Source organism: Scyliorhinus torazame, chromosome 12 (genome assembly GCF_047496885.1).
Source record: "Scyliorhinus torazame isolate Kashiwa2021f chromosome 12, sScyTor2.1, whole genome shotgun sequence".
Taxonomy (NCBI): Eukaryota; Metazoa; Chordata; class Chondrichthyes; order Carcharhiniformes; family Scyliorhinidae; genus Scyliorhinus; species Scyliorhinus torazame.
The window spans coordinates 168,552,253-168,568,699 of NC_092718.1; the positions used below are offsets into that span (position 1 = coordinate 168,552,253).

Below are 16,447 nucleotides of genomic sequence, written 5' to 3' on the forward strand. Positions count from 1 at the left end.
GTGCCCGTAGCCAGTGCCAGGGCCCCCCAGACAGCCGAGCACCGACGGGGAGAGCAGTGGTAACACCAGCCTCTGTCCGAGACCCAGGATACCCAGGAGTTCGGGTCAGAGGAGAACACTGACTTTCCGTCACTGCCACTACCCAGGACAGGAGTCAGCTGGAGATTGCAGCGGCGCACCTCAGGGTGGCCGGGTCACAGCAAGCCGTTGCTGGGACCATCGGCGGCATTGCCCAGGTGATGGCCCAGTCACAGCAGGCCATTGCTGAGAGCATCTGTGGCACTGACCAGGTGCCAGACGGTGTCACACAGACACAGAGGGTGGTGACAAAGTCCCAGATGGAGATGGCCCACTCCCTGTGCTCCACAGCCGCTAACGTTCAGACCCTTGTCGATACCAGAGCGGGCATCCAGGACTGGCAGCACCAGGTGGTGGAGGGCCTCGGGGGAAGGCCCCGCTCGCACCCCCGTCCCATGGAGAAGCCTGGGGGCCATCGGGCACCCGGAGGGAGGAGGTGGTGCTGGGGCCCATGCCGGTGGCTACTGCAGGGGAGGTCCCGGGACACCGTAGCACCTCGGACTCAGCCCCTCCTGTCCCTGGTGCATCTGGTGGGCAGCAGGTAGAACAGGGCAGCACCACGCCACCCAGGACGTCCAGGGATCAGCCGGGCCCATCCAGGTCGGGCCGCTTCAGGATACATGCGCCAACAGGGACCCTCGTCGCAGGGCAGGAGTCACAGCAGACAGCCTCCACTCCTGCTGTAGCGTCTGGGGAACCACAAAGATATAGCGGTAGGACCCGTAAGGCCAGAAAGTTAGACACCAGTTAAATTGGCACGGGTGCAGGGCACAGTTGAGTTATAGGGGCTAGGGCACAGACTGTATATAATTAATTGTTCGGAATAAACACTGTGCACACTGTTGAGGCCAACCTTGGTGCTCTGTCTGATGGTTGTGGGGTGGGGCAGTCAGTGCTGGCCAGTGGGAGTGAGGGGTGGTGGGCGAGTGAGGCGCAGTGGGTGGACCGTGCAGCCCCCCCCCCGACCGTCCCTATCACTCCGTTCCCAGCTATTCGGCAGGGCTATGTGATGGACTGGCCAGGTCGCATGCAGTGATCACCCAGGTGGAAGGTCCGACTGTGGGCATGAGTCAGACATTGTCTAACGATGTTGAGCACGGAGCTCATCGCAGAGCGGGCTGTCATCATCCTCCATCCCATGGATCAGACCCGCTGTCATTGTCCCCCTCCCTCTCCTCGTCTGACGAGGCCTGCCCTTGCTCTTCATCCTCCTCCAGCACATTGCCCCTCTGCTGAGCAGAATTGTGGAGGATGCAGCAGACCACAAAGATGACCCCCCCCCCCCCCGGGCCCCTCCAGAGCGATCCAGGCACCTGAAGCGCATCTTCAGGACCCCGAAGCACCTCTCGACAACACCCCTGGTCGCACAATGGGCATCATTGTAGCAGTGCTCCGTGTTGGTCTGTGGCCTCCGTATAGGTGTCATCAGCCACGGCCGTAATGGGTAACCCCTGTCGCCGAGCAATCAGCCCCGCAGCTGCTGCCACAGGGCTGCATGCAGGGCAGCGGCCGCCAGCACGGCAGCCAACATCGCTGGTTGATGACCGAATGACATAATTATCTGCAGGGGGAGAGGGGAAAACATGTTATCATGGCACATACACCTGTGCACAACTAGGTACCATGGGCTACATGGTGACCCCAGTGGTCCCCCACCCCGCAGACAGCACGGCCGGTGTCCGATCGGGGACCCGCAGTCCCCCCACGCCACCTCCTACCTCCTCTCACAGCCGCCTCAGCCAGCACTACAGCTTCATGATTTTTATAGGACATTAGAAACACGGCGTCGGGAAATTGGGCCATCCGAGGCGCAGAGTCGCTGAGGCCCCGGGGAATCGGTCGTCATGGCAGATAATGAGATGCGTACTGTACATTTGGGCCGCACGGCAGGCGCCGCGATTTTGTCGCATTGGGGGGACCGGAGAACGCCGATTCAGCACGAAACCGGCGTCAGGCCCGATTCCGGAGTCGGAGCCGATTCTCTGGCCCATCGCGTTTCGCCGTCACCGCACGGAGATTTCAGCCTATCAAGTGCAAGTCCAGCACAGACTCAGCCATGCATACCAATTCAATTTGTAGTCTGTGTTGATCTCAAGTGGGGCAAGAATAAGTCTAGTTTTACTTCTTCACATACAGCTCATTCAGGCCACAAGACAACCAGATCAACTTGGCTCTGATGCTCTTAAATATCCCCTCAACTCCGTGTCCAGGGCGGATTAAGAATGACCACAGCAGCATGGCCGAGGAGCAATTGTGGAACTGTTCCCCGCTGGGGTTCAACAGCAAGGAGAAAAAGTGAGGGGCAAACTCACAAGTAAATAAAGAAAACATACAGGAAAGAGCAAATACTAATAATCAGACAAGAGGAGAAAATGTTGGAAACATTCAGCATCTGCAGAGAGACAGACCAATCACTGCTTCCAGTTTAGAACAGTCAGTGATTAATTTGCCAAGTGCTGCATGCAGCATTCTCTGATTTTGGTTCAGGTTAGAAATATTTCCTTACCAGGACTGTCAGGGATTCTGATGTAGCCGTAACCCTCAATGCGGTATCTCTGCCAGAAATCACAAGACTGCACCCCAAAGTAAAGCACAGGCCATTGCGGCAGGAAACCTGCAAAATCCAAAGAATATTGGACTCAGAGCAATATGGTGTTGCTGAGGTGCTGAGATACACAAGGAACTGGATGCAACACAATACGCGAGATCCTTCCACAAGAGACTGGGAAGCACGGAGATACAGACGAGTTTCACATAAGGAAGTGGGGGAACAAAATTAAAAATACAACAGTTTCTTTTAATTGTATCATGAATGGGTGAGTAAGGGGCAGCATGGTGGAGCAGTCTAGCACTGTACCTCACGATGCTGAGGTGTTCAATCCCGGCCCTGGGTCACTGCCCATGTGGTGGTTGCACATTCTCCACAAACCAAAAAGATGTACAGGGTAGGTGAATTGGGCACGCTAAATTGCCCCTTAATTGGAAATAAAAAGAATTGGGTACCCTGAATTTAAAACAAAAAAAATGAATGGGCGAGTATGTGCTTATTGGATTTGTAGAAGATCTGATGAAAATGAGGCATCACTATGTCAAGAGTTATTTTGACACAATCAATAGCATGGTATTAATAGATTCTTGATAAGCAATGGGGTGAAAGGTTATCAGGAATAAACAGGAATCTGGAGTTGAGGTAAAAAATATGAGGTACATAAGATAGGGTAGATAGGAAGAAACCTTTCCCCAAGGCAGAGGGTCAATAACCAGGTGGCAAAGATTTAAGGTAATGGGCGGGAGATTTAGAAGGGATTTTTCACCGAGAGGGTGCTGGGAATCTGGAACTCACTGCCTAAAAGGGTGGTAAAGACACAAACCCTCACAACATTTAAGAATGATTAGGTGAGCACTTGAAATGCCATAGCATACAAAGCTACACACCAAGTGCTGGAAAATAGGATTAGAATAGATAGGTGCTTGATGGCCGGTACAAATACAATGGGCCGAAGGGCCTCTTTCCATGCTCTAAAACTCTATGGGCTGGATTCTTCACACCCCGACACCGAAATCGTGGCCGCGCCGGGGCAGAGAATCCAGTTTGACGCCGAAAAGTGGCGTCACCGGGGAGTATGCCGAGCCGCTGGAGGCCATTGCCAGAGGCCCGCTCCAACAATCTCCGCCCCTGACTGGCCAAGTTCCCAATGGCGTGGAACTAACCTGCTCCAGCTGGTCGGGATACTCGAGTGGCGGCTGCGGACTCAGTCGGGGGCGGGCCGATCAGAGGCCAGGGGGGGCCTTATAGGCAGCCGGGGAGTGCTTGTGCGGGGTCTGAGAGTCGGGCGTGCGGCCGATCGGGGGGTCTCTTTCTTGGGTCTGGCTCCATGGTCCGTGTCCACCATGGAGCACAGCGCGGCCGCTGGAGGCCGCTACCGTGCGCATGCGCGGCCTCCGACCCGGAAATGATGGGCCCGTATCTGCAGCAAAAACTGCAAAATTTACTCCGGGTCCCTGCTAGTCCCCTGCAGGGCTATGAATTTGTGTGCCTTTGTTCCAGGATTTTCAGGAGTAAAACTCCACGGTTTGGACGCTGGGGTGGGGACATAGTCCCAATAATGGAGAATCCAGCCCGAAGACTCTAGAACCAGATTCCAATTTGGATGTTCATGTTGCTAAGGGGAAAGGTTTCTTCCTATCCTCTTTATGTACCTCATAATTTTAACCTCAACTCCAGATTCCTGTTTATTCCTGATAACCTTTCACTCCATTGCTTATCAAGAATCTATTAATACCACGCTCTTGATTGTGTTTATTATTGGTGCGGTAAACAATAATGTATTCACCATTCTACAAAGACAAGGTTAATCCTGAGCACCGTTTCAAATAGAACCCCAGGAGAAGGTCTGCTGCCTCACATCGCCAGGGACCAAGGTTCAATTCCAGCCTTGGGTCACTGCCTGTGTAGAGTTTGCACTTTCTCCCCGTGTATGCGTGGGTTTCCTCTGCGTGCTCCGGTTTCCTCCCACAGTCCAAAGATCTGCAGCTTAAGTGGATTGGCCATGCTAAATTGCCCCTTTGTGTCCAAAGATGTGTAGGTTAGATGGGGTTACGGGCATAGGATGGGGGAGTGAGTCGAGATATGGTGCTCGTTCAAAGGGTTGGTGCAGACTCGATGTGCTGAATGACCTCCTTCTGCATTGTAGGGATTCTATGGTGGGTGGCAAATAAAGAAAAGGCAAGTTAGGACGGGCATTAGGAGGTGATACACAAAAAGTGTACCTCGATTGGGAACAGTTAGGGTAAAGCTTGAAAGTTATTCAAGAGGCCATAACTGTGGTGAAAGGAAATCATAGAGTTTTCAATGAAGGATCAGCCAGAAGAACTGATTGATTCCCCCAGCAATACTTATCTCAGAAATATTTGGGAACCAGGTAACAGTTTTTTCATTGAAAAGAAAATCACTAAGGGGAGTTATGACTGTGGCAGGGACAGCACAACTGGCTTTGTCATTCAGGATCAGGAGGGGAGGGGTGCAGCTGTTGTTCCCTCGTCTACTTACTAGTTAGCAACCCCTGCAGGAAGGCACAATGAGTGGATCCCAAATGGGCACGATCTGGCTTTGATATTTCCTGTGGTTAAACAGCTTACCAGCACATCCTGTCTAGCGCACACACAAAGAATGGGCACTGCACTAGAAGGCGGCAGGCATCAGTGAGCCGACCAGCGGTCAGCACCTTCCGAAAGATGGTGAAGCAAATTACACTAATCAGCGCATTTAGGGGGGAGGAAATTACACGAGTCAGCGCATTTAGGAGGGAGGAAATTACACTGGTCAGCGCATTTAGGAGGGAGGAAATTACATGAGTCAGCGCATTTAGGAGGGAGGAAATTATACGAGTCAGCACATTTAGGAGGGAAAGAAATTACACGAGTTAGCGCATTTACGGGGAGGAAATTACATGAGTCAGTGCATTTAGGAGGGAGGAAATTACATTGGTCAGTGCATTTAGGAGGGAAGGAAGTTACAAGAGTCAGTGTATTTAGGAGGGAGGAAATGACATGAGTCAGCACATTTAGGAGGGAGGAAATTACACTGGTCAGCGCATTTAGGAGGGAAGGAAGTTACAAGAGTCAGTGCATTTAGGAGGGAGAAAATTACGTTGGTCAATGCATTTAGCAGGGAAGTAAATTACACTTGTCAGTGCATTTCGGAGGGAGGAAATTACAGGACTCAGCACACTTGGGAGAAGAGGAAATTGTAACAACCAACGCCTTTAGTGGAACTGGGAGTAAATTGAAAAAAGGCAACTTTTAGTTTCAAATTTGCCCTTGGCTCTAATTGCAGGAAAATATTTACCCACAGTTTAACCTTATAATCACAGTCACATCAACAGCAGAGGTCTGCATCAGATGCTGACACTGGGTGTAAAATGTTACACTGCTATTCTATTCATACACAATGATTCCCATTCATGGGTTGGGGGAAATTGGAGTGCGTGTGGAAAGCTCTCATTGGAGTCAAGGCACTTCTGCAATCAATGGATCTAAGAAAACCTTCTGTGGCAGACTTGGTAAACAATGCCTGGCTGTAGGCAGGAAAGCAATACTCTAAGGCACCATTAATGATTGGCCACCAATTCTGGCTCACTATTAGGAACTGAAGACACGGGTTCTTGCCATTTAGCTTCCTGCAAACCAATGTCCCAATAGGTAGGGTAGACAAGTAGCAGAACATTTCCTGATTATGGTATGCGGTTCAGTTTTAGCCAACTAAACATCAGCAGTTATCCTCCGAGGTACTCAGGCTGAATTATTTGAGATGATGTAAGTGAGTTATCCCTTTTACAAAGAGAGTGTGCACTCCAAATCTGATATCTAATAAAACAATCAACCCCTGTGGATCATCAGTGGCTTGGTTTGAACATTTAGGTTGGGTTTGCACATGTCTGACATGTGGCTAATTCACAAAGAATCCAGAGTTCAGCATTTTATCTTTCCTTTAACATTCAGTCTTCCAAAAGACATTTAAAGATATTGATAGTTTATCTGAAAATTCAAGCAATTGGGCCTCAAGGGTACCAAGAGACATAACACTAGAGATAAAGTAAGCAGTCTGAAATACTTTGCACTTTTGAGTTCAATGGCACATTCAACTCATAATATTAAACCCTTTGGTTTTAAACATTGACAAGCTCCAGGGAACAACTATCTAAGCATCTTGTATGTATTTGACTGGGCCCCATTGCAGTTGACCCATTTAGAAACAAGTGACATGATGTGAAAGATGATTTACCAGTTATGAACAGTAAATATTCATATGGTCATCTCTGCAGGAATCTCATGAGTGCAAAGATTGTGAAATGATCATGGTGACTTAGCTGTTCCTTCCAGTTTGATAGATAGGACCTACGAACAGTTATGTAGAGCTGTAGAACATCTGATCCACAGCAGAAAGCTGATCATTATACCCTAGGCTATGGGGTCAAGTTTCACTGGAAAATCTTCTACCCTTCCCCTCTTTAATTTCAATACACCAAGCTCAAAAAGAATCTCTGATCCATCCGGGGTGGCAGTACATTTCCCATTATATGGGTATATTGGAAAATAATAAATTGAAAAGTCAGTCAGAATTGCTACTTCCAGTTATTATATAATTACAACTCATCGGTTTAGCTCACTTGGCTGGACAGCTGGTTCGTGATGCTGAGCAAGGCCAGAAGCATGGGTTCAATTTCCATATTGGTTGAGATTATTCATGAAGGCCCGCCTTCTCAACCTTGTCTGAGGTGTTGTGCTCCTGGGGTTAAATCACCACTAGTCAGCTTTCACCCCTCAAAGGGGAAAGCAGCCTATGGACATCTGGAACTATGGCGACTTTACCTTCCATATCATCCAAGTGACATCTATTTGGATAAGGTACAGTATTAAAGCACAGAAAGTCCCAATATGAGTTACTGTCCTGACAGCAGCCCAGGACAACTGCTGCTCTCTTTCTCCCGCCACCACTGCCCCGCCTGCTTGATGATGTTAGCCCTGCTGATGTGAAATGCATAGAACTGGAACACAATGTAATAAAAAAAATTGTAGGATGTGGACATCGCTGGCAAGGCCAGCATTTACTGCCCATCCCTAACTGCCCTTTGAGAGAAGGTGGTGGTGAGCTGCCTCTTCTGTAGTTCATCCAATGGGGTACTCCCACAATGCTGTTAGAAAGGGAGTTCAAAGATTTTGATCCAGCGACCAAACATCCTTTCAGAGGAGAAATTGGTAGCAGTAATAGAAGCTCAGAGGTCACCATATCAGGCATGCAGATTGAGGGGAGACTGAATTGGGGATTGGGAAAGAACTAGATGCACTGGAACCGTCACAGAAAAGGAAGCAAGCCGAGAATTGCTGTGTCTGTCTGTGTACGAAACAGATTTGGCAACATTCTACAATTGTACAGATAGAGAAAAACACTTAAAATTACTAAAGCAAAATTGAGATGGGCACCTCAGCACGTTGGTATAGGTGGAATTTCTGAGATCAAAATAGATGTCAGAGGAGCCTATTGCTTCAAAGGAAAAATGGGAAACTCACCCTCGGGTTGATTATCACTTCTTAAGGTCATTTCAAAGTTGAATGGATATGAAAAATAGGCCACATTCTCCTATTTAAAATAATAACAGTAATTACAACGAGACACAGCACTCTGCATTGATGTTTAACCTTAAGCACTGTCTTACAAAAATTGGGCACTCTACATTTTTTAAAAACTTAAATAATAAAAAAACATGCACGTGTGGGTTTCATGTTATTTAGGATCAGAGTGAGAACCCAACTATTTGCAATTTGTAAAACTGAGAGGAAATCTTACTGCACCACAGGAGTGATAATGCTGGCCCATGGGTGTCTTTTATGTTAAAACAAACATTTAAAAAATAACTTTAAGAGTACCCAATTCATTTTTTTCAATTAAGGGGTAATTTAACGTGGCCAATCCACCTACCCTGCACATCTTTGGGTTGTGGGGGCAAAAGCCACGCAAACACAGGGAGAATATGCAAACTCTCCATGGACAGTGACCCAGAGCCGGGATCGAACCCGGGCCCTCGGCTCCGGGAGGCAGCAGTGCTAACCACTGTGCTACCGTGCCGCCCCTTCTCATGAATAAAGTTAATAACCAGGTTTCTGCTTGCTTTTCTTTGTGCAGTATCTTTGGAGAAAACACTTTTCAGGACCAAACTGAAACAACCTCGGTTCAGATGAGAGTTCTAAGACCAACTGCCTTTTCAGACAGACCTGGCTCCTCCCAGTATCGACATCATCTGTAACCAGTGCGTAAGACACTCCTTTGTCTCTTTTTAAAGGATGTCCCTTGACTTGTTTAGCCAGGACCAAACACAATACTCCTCATAAATTATCTACATGCCAGAGGTCCTTCAAACATAAACAATATTCCATTAGCTATCTATCTGGAAACAAGTAAATGATTCTCAAGATCTAATAGAACACTTCACCTGCAAATCAATGATTATCTAACTTTTACGACACCTTAATCACAACTCCAGCATCTTAACCCAGGTTTTAATAACATTACGGCAAAAAACATACAAAATGACAATATCTTACATTCATCACATTCTATAATATTTTAACTACACAAAAGAATAGCAAATGTTGTAAACACACTGCAGATCTGAAGAGAATAACAAGCTATTTGACTTCAGAGAAATATTTATCCAAAATATGAATTGGTATTTCAAATGCTGACAGAGCTGCAGTATATTAAAGATGTTTGGATTTTTAATAGGCAGAATTATAATATTTTTCAGTACAGTAACAACACTGCCATCCACCTGACAATGTGGAAAATTATCCAGGTATGCCTTATGCACAAAAAACAGGACACATCCATGGGGCCAATTAATGCTGCATTAGCCTACTCTCAATCATCCAAATAACGGAAGGTGTCGTCAACATGCCATCAGGCATCACTTACTCCCAATAACCTGCTCACCGATGCATTGCACAAGGATCACTCAGCTTCAGGTCTCATTACAGCCTGAATCCAAACAGGAACAAAATAACTGAATTCCAGAAATGAGGTGAGACAGACTGTCCTTGACATCAAGACAGTATTTGACTGAGTTTGGCATCAAGAAGTTGGTTGGATGACTAGAATATGATGTAGAAGTATGCTAACGGTGCAAGTTCATACTGACTGTGGTAGTATATGGAGTGTTCAATTCCATTCAGAACTTCTCAGATAATTAAACAGACCATGTCTGCATGAAGCAAGGCCTGGGTAATATTCAGGTTTCAACTTTTAAGTGGCAAGGCACAGGCACACCATACAGTTCCAGGCAATAGACATCTCGAACAAGATTGGTATTCTAACCACCTCCTGGACATTCAATGGCCATATCATCACTGAATCCCCCACCATTAACATCCTGGGAATTACCATTGATCAGAGACTTAACTGGACCAGCCAACATAATGGGCGGGATTTAATTAAATGGGCACAAAGTCCCATAGTCAGCGCGTTTAGCCACATGTTTCCTGGCGCTCGCAGCGCAGAGAAGTTCCGCCTGCCGGAACTCCTCAGTGTAGCGATAGATCGGGCCGCCATTTTTAAATGGCGTCCCGATCTCTGGAGCTGCCGAAGCGATCCCTGACAACCCCCCAAACACCAATGGGAGGGCCCCCGCATCCGCCCCACCACCCGCGCATGCATCCCCGGCTCAATCGCCACCAAACAAAGAATGCTAGCTTGGCACCTTGGCAGTGCCAACCTGGCACCCTGACAGTGTCACCTGGCACCTGGGCAGTGCTAGGCTGGCACCTGGGTGGCATTGCCAGGTTGGCACTGCCAGGGTGCCAGGCTGGCAGTGCCAGGGTGCCCGGGTTGCACCAGCAGTGCCAAGGTACCACCCAAAAGGGCATGCACCTAGGGTCCTCCAATCCCCTGGGAGACCCAACGAGTGCCTTTCCGTCTGGTCCCCGTTTGTGGAGACCAGTACTGAAGGGCACTTGCCCAAGGTCGCCAAGGCGAAGGGGATAAATCCCAATGCCTTGTGTACCTCGAGAAATTGCATATTAAAGTGAGCCGAGCAATCTCACTTTAATATGCAGTTTTGCCAGTGATCCCACCCATTTACATCGCAACAACTCGCAAGTTGGTGTTAGATCTCGAGAGGCTGTGCAAGCCGGGTAGATCCCGGGAGCAGGGTCTCCTGGCTTCAATCGGCCACACTGTGCCGCAGCGAGCTGCTTTTCAGGCGCAGCATGGCCATTCGATCATGCCCAAAACTGTGGAAATAAAAGTAGTTCAGAGATTGCAGTGATTGACTCACCTCTTGACTCACCAAAGCCTTTTGACCATCTAAACATCAGCAGTGTAATGGAATTAATACTCCTCAGTTGTTTGAACGAGTGCAGTTCCATCAACACTTAAGCATGACACCAGGGAGGACAACACAACATTCTTGATCAGCACCCTAAAGACCACTTCCTCCACTGCCAATGCACTACAGCAGCAGTGGTGTACCATATTCAAGATGCACTGCAGAAACTTGCTAAACCTCCTACAACACAACTTCCAAGCCTGCAATTTCTGCAAGGCAACAGGCACATGGGAACACCACCATGTGCAAGTTTGCCCTCAGGTCACACAATCACTGTTACTTCAAATTTTGTTGGGTAAAATCCTGAACTCCATTCCTAACAGCACTGTGGGGTACCAAAACCCGACAGGTTGAGGCTGTTCAAGGAGGATCACCATCATCTTCTCAAGGGCAATACATGCTGCCTCGTCAGCGATGCCCACATCCCATGAATGAAAACAAACAAAAATTAACTTCTAATCGCTATTTCCAGTTTGCCGATGATCACAATTCAAACATTGTTTCGAAATTTCCTTACCCGGCCCTCGACCTTGGTTGAGCAAGTCTGTGTCACTCCAGACAACTGCTGCTGTGAAGGACAGAACCAATCTAGACATTAAGAAATGAAATCATTATTTAGGCTTTGTAGGCATCTCACACATCAGTGTGGGTAAGCAGTACTTGATCACTGAACCAAATCTGCAATCACAAAAGGAAGGAAGCAAATAATAATATAAAGACTCTGCTCAAGTAAGGCTTTCCCACTCACTATTTCAACATTTTCTGATATTCCAGATTGTTCTTAAAACTGTATGGTTGCACACTACATTGCATAAACTATATTGAAATCACTTAAATATCTATAGTTGCACATAATATATTACTTTATGTAATTATGCTTTAAATAACTAACACACATTTGTGAGAAACAACATGAACTTGCATTTATATCGTGCCTGTCATGTAACAAAACATCACAAGTAATTTCACAGGACTCTTATCAAACAAACTTTTATTGTCACAGTGGGCTAAACAGCTGGTTTGTAATGCAGAACAATGCCAGCAGCATGGGTTCAATTCCCGTACTGGCCTCCAAGAACAGGCGCTGGAATGTGGCGACTCGGGGCTTTTCACAGTAACTTCATTGAAGCCTACTTGTGACAATAAGCGATTATTTTTTTAAAAGTAAGTTACAGGGGAAGGTGGCCAAAAATTTGATCAATGTAGGCTTTAAGAAGCATTTAAGGAAGATGGAGAGATTGAGGGAGGGAATTCCAGAACCTAGTGCATAGTTGGCTGGAGGTGTCGTCATCTGTAATGGAATAATTAAAATTGGTGACGCTCAAGGGACTGGAATCAGGGGAGTGCAAATATCTCAGGGGGTTATGGGGCTGGAGGTTAAAGGCCTTGTAGGGATTTGAAAAGAAGTGAGAGAATTTTAAAATGCAGGTGTTGCTTGACCTGGAGCCAATGTAGGTCATAGGTATGATGGGTGACTGGAACCTGGTGCAGGCTAGGACATGTGCAACAGTGTTTTAGATGACCTCAAGTTTACAGAAGGCCGAAAGATGCCTTGGAATATGAGGAAGTATAGGAGGAAGTACAAGCTTTACAGTCTAATTACACTAAAAGCTTTCAATAACTAAAATAAGCTTCCCAGAGTTAGGGTATCAGTCCTATAAAAACATGAAAGAAAGTTCAAGAATATGATGACGGCTTACACTGCTTTCAGATTCTTCCTCACAATATTCCCAGATACCTTTCCTCTCAATACTTCCACACCACAATCCTTGACTGCCCCTATGTTCTTCCACACTGCCAAAACCACATTTAACCGGTCTCATTAATACTTATACTTGTCTCCCATTATCTTAATAGAGATGTGTAAGATTAGGTATATTATAGCATTCCAACTACATAGTACACAGAAATGACCCGCTAAAAAAAGTAATTTCCGGTTGATATGTTCTGATCTTGGAGGGATGCCAGATATTTACACGTAATTGATAATCTCAGACCCTCCATAACAACCAACTTCTAAACTACAGGATCATCCTTGGCTTGGTCACAGCACGCAGTAAGGAAGTAATGGGTTCAAGTCCCACCCCTGGACTTTAGCACATAATTAAACTTGATAGTTTGGAGCAGTACTTTACTTTTGCAGATACCAATTTTCAGCTGACATGTTAAATTGAAACCCAGATCTGTGGTGCACTATTCAAAGAGGAGATGTGGAGCACTCCTGGTGTACTGGCCAATATTTATCCTTCATCCAGCATCACCAAAATTAGATTGTTTGTCATTATTTTCATTGCTATTGGTGGAAGTTTCCTGTGCATAAATTGGCTGTGCCAATTGCCGTTTTCTCCTCCTCCAAGTACCGTGCCCAAAGAGGGCATTGGCGACCATTGACTTCCATTGATTATGTTTAGCAAAGAACTGCAGTGGTTTGCCATTACTTTCTGCAGTACAGCTGACCAACAAACTCTCCTCTTACCGTACTGGTGGGATTTACAGGCTGATAGTCAACCTGTTTGGCCACATTATGAACCTGCCGTGCCATTCGAGTCTGCACCAACCTCGGAAAGAACGCCCCACTTAAGCCCACCTCCACCCTATCCCCATAGCCCAGTAACCCCACCCAACTTTATTTGGACACTAAGGGCAATTTAGCATGGCCAATCCACCTAACCTGCACATGTTTGGACCGTGGGAGGAAACCGGAGCATGCGGAGGAAACCCACACAGACATGGGGAGAACATACAGAGTCCGCAGAGATAGTGACCCAAGCCGGGAATCGAATCAGGGACCCTGGAGCTGTGAAGCAATAGTGCTAACCACTGTGCTACCATGCCGCCCACAGAGTAATGGTGGATACCAGTGGTACATCTTACAAGGCACTTGGTCGTATGTCAGAAATATTGAAAAATACTTCATTGGCTGTGAGGCACTTTGAGATTAACTGAATTGATAGAAATGCAAGCAAATTATTTTCTTTTTTTAGGATGTGCTTATTTACACCAATCAGACTTCACAATCTTAAAGGGACAGGTCAGTCTACACAACAACCCCACCTCAATGGCAAAATCACATTGAATTGATCTTCTGAATGCTTCTGTCCTTATCAAACAAAGTGCTTCTTCAAATATACTGTGAGAAATGCCCCAGACGTTTTGCCAATATAAACAGACCATGCGATATATCAGACTGAAATAAATCAAGATAAAGCTTTGACAAAAACAGATTCTGTAAAACAGACTAAAATTGTTGCAAGAATAATTCAAAGTTTATCAGCCGGATTCAAGTTCTGTACTACTAAACTATAATTCAAGATGTCAGAAATGCAAGTCACGAGGAAAAGTTATGAATGGCAAGCTTTATTTCTTTGGGAAAATCAAGAGTTTTAAATTCAGGAATTTAAGAAGCTGATTAAGCAGCAGTGAGATTGCCTGTATCTGAACTGCTCCACTACCCTTGATACTGGTCCAAGCAGGGGAGGAGAAAGCCTGTACAAAGCATCCTTCACTAATGCTGCCAGACTAGCAAGACAGTGATAGCCAGTAGAAATCTTTCTTTACTCATGGAGATAGGCCTGCAGGGCAGCAATATCCAGTAGGCATTTCCCTTCACTTGTGATGCTGAGAAGTATCAACAATTGTCCCAATAGAGAGCAAGGTAGTAAGGGAAATGTAGAAATCACAACCATCGAGAGACTGTGAGATGTACATGGAAGAGAGCAGATGTTAAAGCTACACATACTATCACGTGTACACACGAACACTTTAATAAATGGTAGCATACTTACTGTCTGGGAGTTCAAGGAAGAATTGTACATACAGATTGTCATATTCGTAACCCTCAGCTGACACTGAAAGATCAAAATTAAATTCAGCAACATCAACATGAAGGACAATCTCTAGAAACCATCCATTTCCTTCATGGAGCATACCCAGATTTATCACACACACAACAAAGTCCTTAGTAAATGGGTTACATACAAGGCAAAGCCCTTAATAAATGAGTTAGTTATCACTTGGTTCTGGACGTCCACAAACAAGGCTCTCCCTCTGTCATTTTTGACTGCCTAATCTCCAGTCCCCAAGGCCGCAGCCAGACTTTTCACCATTCTCACCTGGATCCAAAGCTAATGAAAATCCCTAAATCCCTTTAAAAAAACATTGAACCTGCATTTATTGCATGGTGGTGATGCAGACGGACCAGTTGTTTAGTAGTTAGAAAGTTTGTAGATCTTTAAGAACTTTTCTTTTGTAAGATATGCAGAGTCACCATAGTCCCAGATGACCACAAGCTGCTTTCTCCTTTGAGGGGGAGAGCTGACACGTGGTGATTTAACCTGAGGATCACCATACCCCAGTCAAGGGGCATGATTGAGAAGACCATGGAAAACCTCAGTCGGCATGGGAATTGAACACGCACTATTGCAGGTTACATTATTAAAGATTTTATAGCTGAGCACTTAGAAAATAGGGCAGAGGCAGAATAGATTTATAAAGGGGAAATCATGCTTGACAAATCTACTGGAATTCTTAAAGGATGTAACTAGTAGATGTGGCAGCCAGTGGATGTGGTATATTTGAACTTTCAGAAGGCTTTTTTTTGACAAAGTCCCGCATAAGAGATTAGCGTGTAAAACTGAAGCGCATGGGATTAGGGGTAGTGCATTGAGATGGATAGAAAACTGATTGGCAGACAGGAAGTAAACAGTAGGAATTAATGGGTCTTTTTCAAATTGGCAGGCAGTGGCTAGAGGGGTATCGCAGGGATCAGTGCTATGTCCCCAGCTATTCACAATATATATATTAATGATTTAGATAAGGGAACAAAATGAAGTATCTCCAAATTTGCAGATGACACCAAGTTGGGTGGGAGGGTGAGCTGTGAGGAGGATGCAGAGATCCTTCAGTGTAATTTGGACAAGTTGAGCGAGTAGGCAAATGAATGGCAGATGCAGTATAATTTGGATAAATGCGAGGTTATCCACTTTGGTAGCAAAAACGAGAACGCAGACAATTATCTGAATGGAGAGGGGAATAACATAAGAACTAGGAGCAGGAGTAGGCCATCTGGCCCCTCGAGCCTGCTCCACCATTCAATAAGATCATGGCTGATCTTTTGTGGACTCGGCTCCACTTTCCGGCCCGAACACCATAACCCTTAATCCCTTTATTCTTCAAAAAACTATCTATCTTTATCTTAAAAACATTTAATGAAGGAGCCTCTATTGCTTCACTGGGCAAGGAATTCCATAGATTCACAACCCTTTGGGTGAAGAAGTTCCTCCTAAACTCAGTCCTAAATCTACTTCCCCTTATTTTGAGGCTATGCCCCCTAGTTCTGCTTTCACCCGCCAGTGGAAACAACCTGCCCGCATTTATCCTATCTATTCCCTTCATAATCTTATATGTTTCTATAAGATCCCCCCTCATGGTTTACCAGACGGATTCCTGGGATGGCGGGACTGTCGTATGAGGAGAGATTTAATTGGTTA

General features: G+C 46.0%; 1 protein-coding gene across 3 annotated transcripts in view; it reads right to left on the minus strand.

Annotated features, from left to right (window-relative positions):
* mks1 (MKS transition zone complex subunit 1) overlaps positions 1 to 16,447 on the minus strand; it is a 109,724-nt gene that overhangs the window by 23,865 nt on the left and 69,412 nt on the right. For 2 of the 3 annotated variants that reach the window (XM_072469334.1, XM_072469333.1), the window contains 4 exons: positions 14,744 to 14,806; positions 11,476 to 11,546; positions 8,149 to 8,218; positions 2,585 to 2,692 (listed from right to left, as the gene is read on the minus strand). In XM_072469334.1, the coding sequence (XP_072325435.1) occupies positions 2,585 to 2,692; positions 8,149 to 8,218; positions 11,476 to 11,546; positions 14,744 to 14,806 (312 nt within the window). The remainder of the gene's footprint in view (positions 1 to 2,584; positions 2,693 to 8,148; positions 8,219 to 11,475; positions 11,547 to 14,743; positions 14,807 to 16,447) is intronic. The other variant, XM_072469335.1, reaches the window with a different exon arrangement.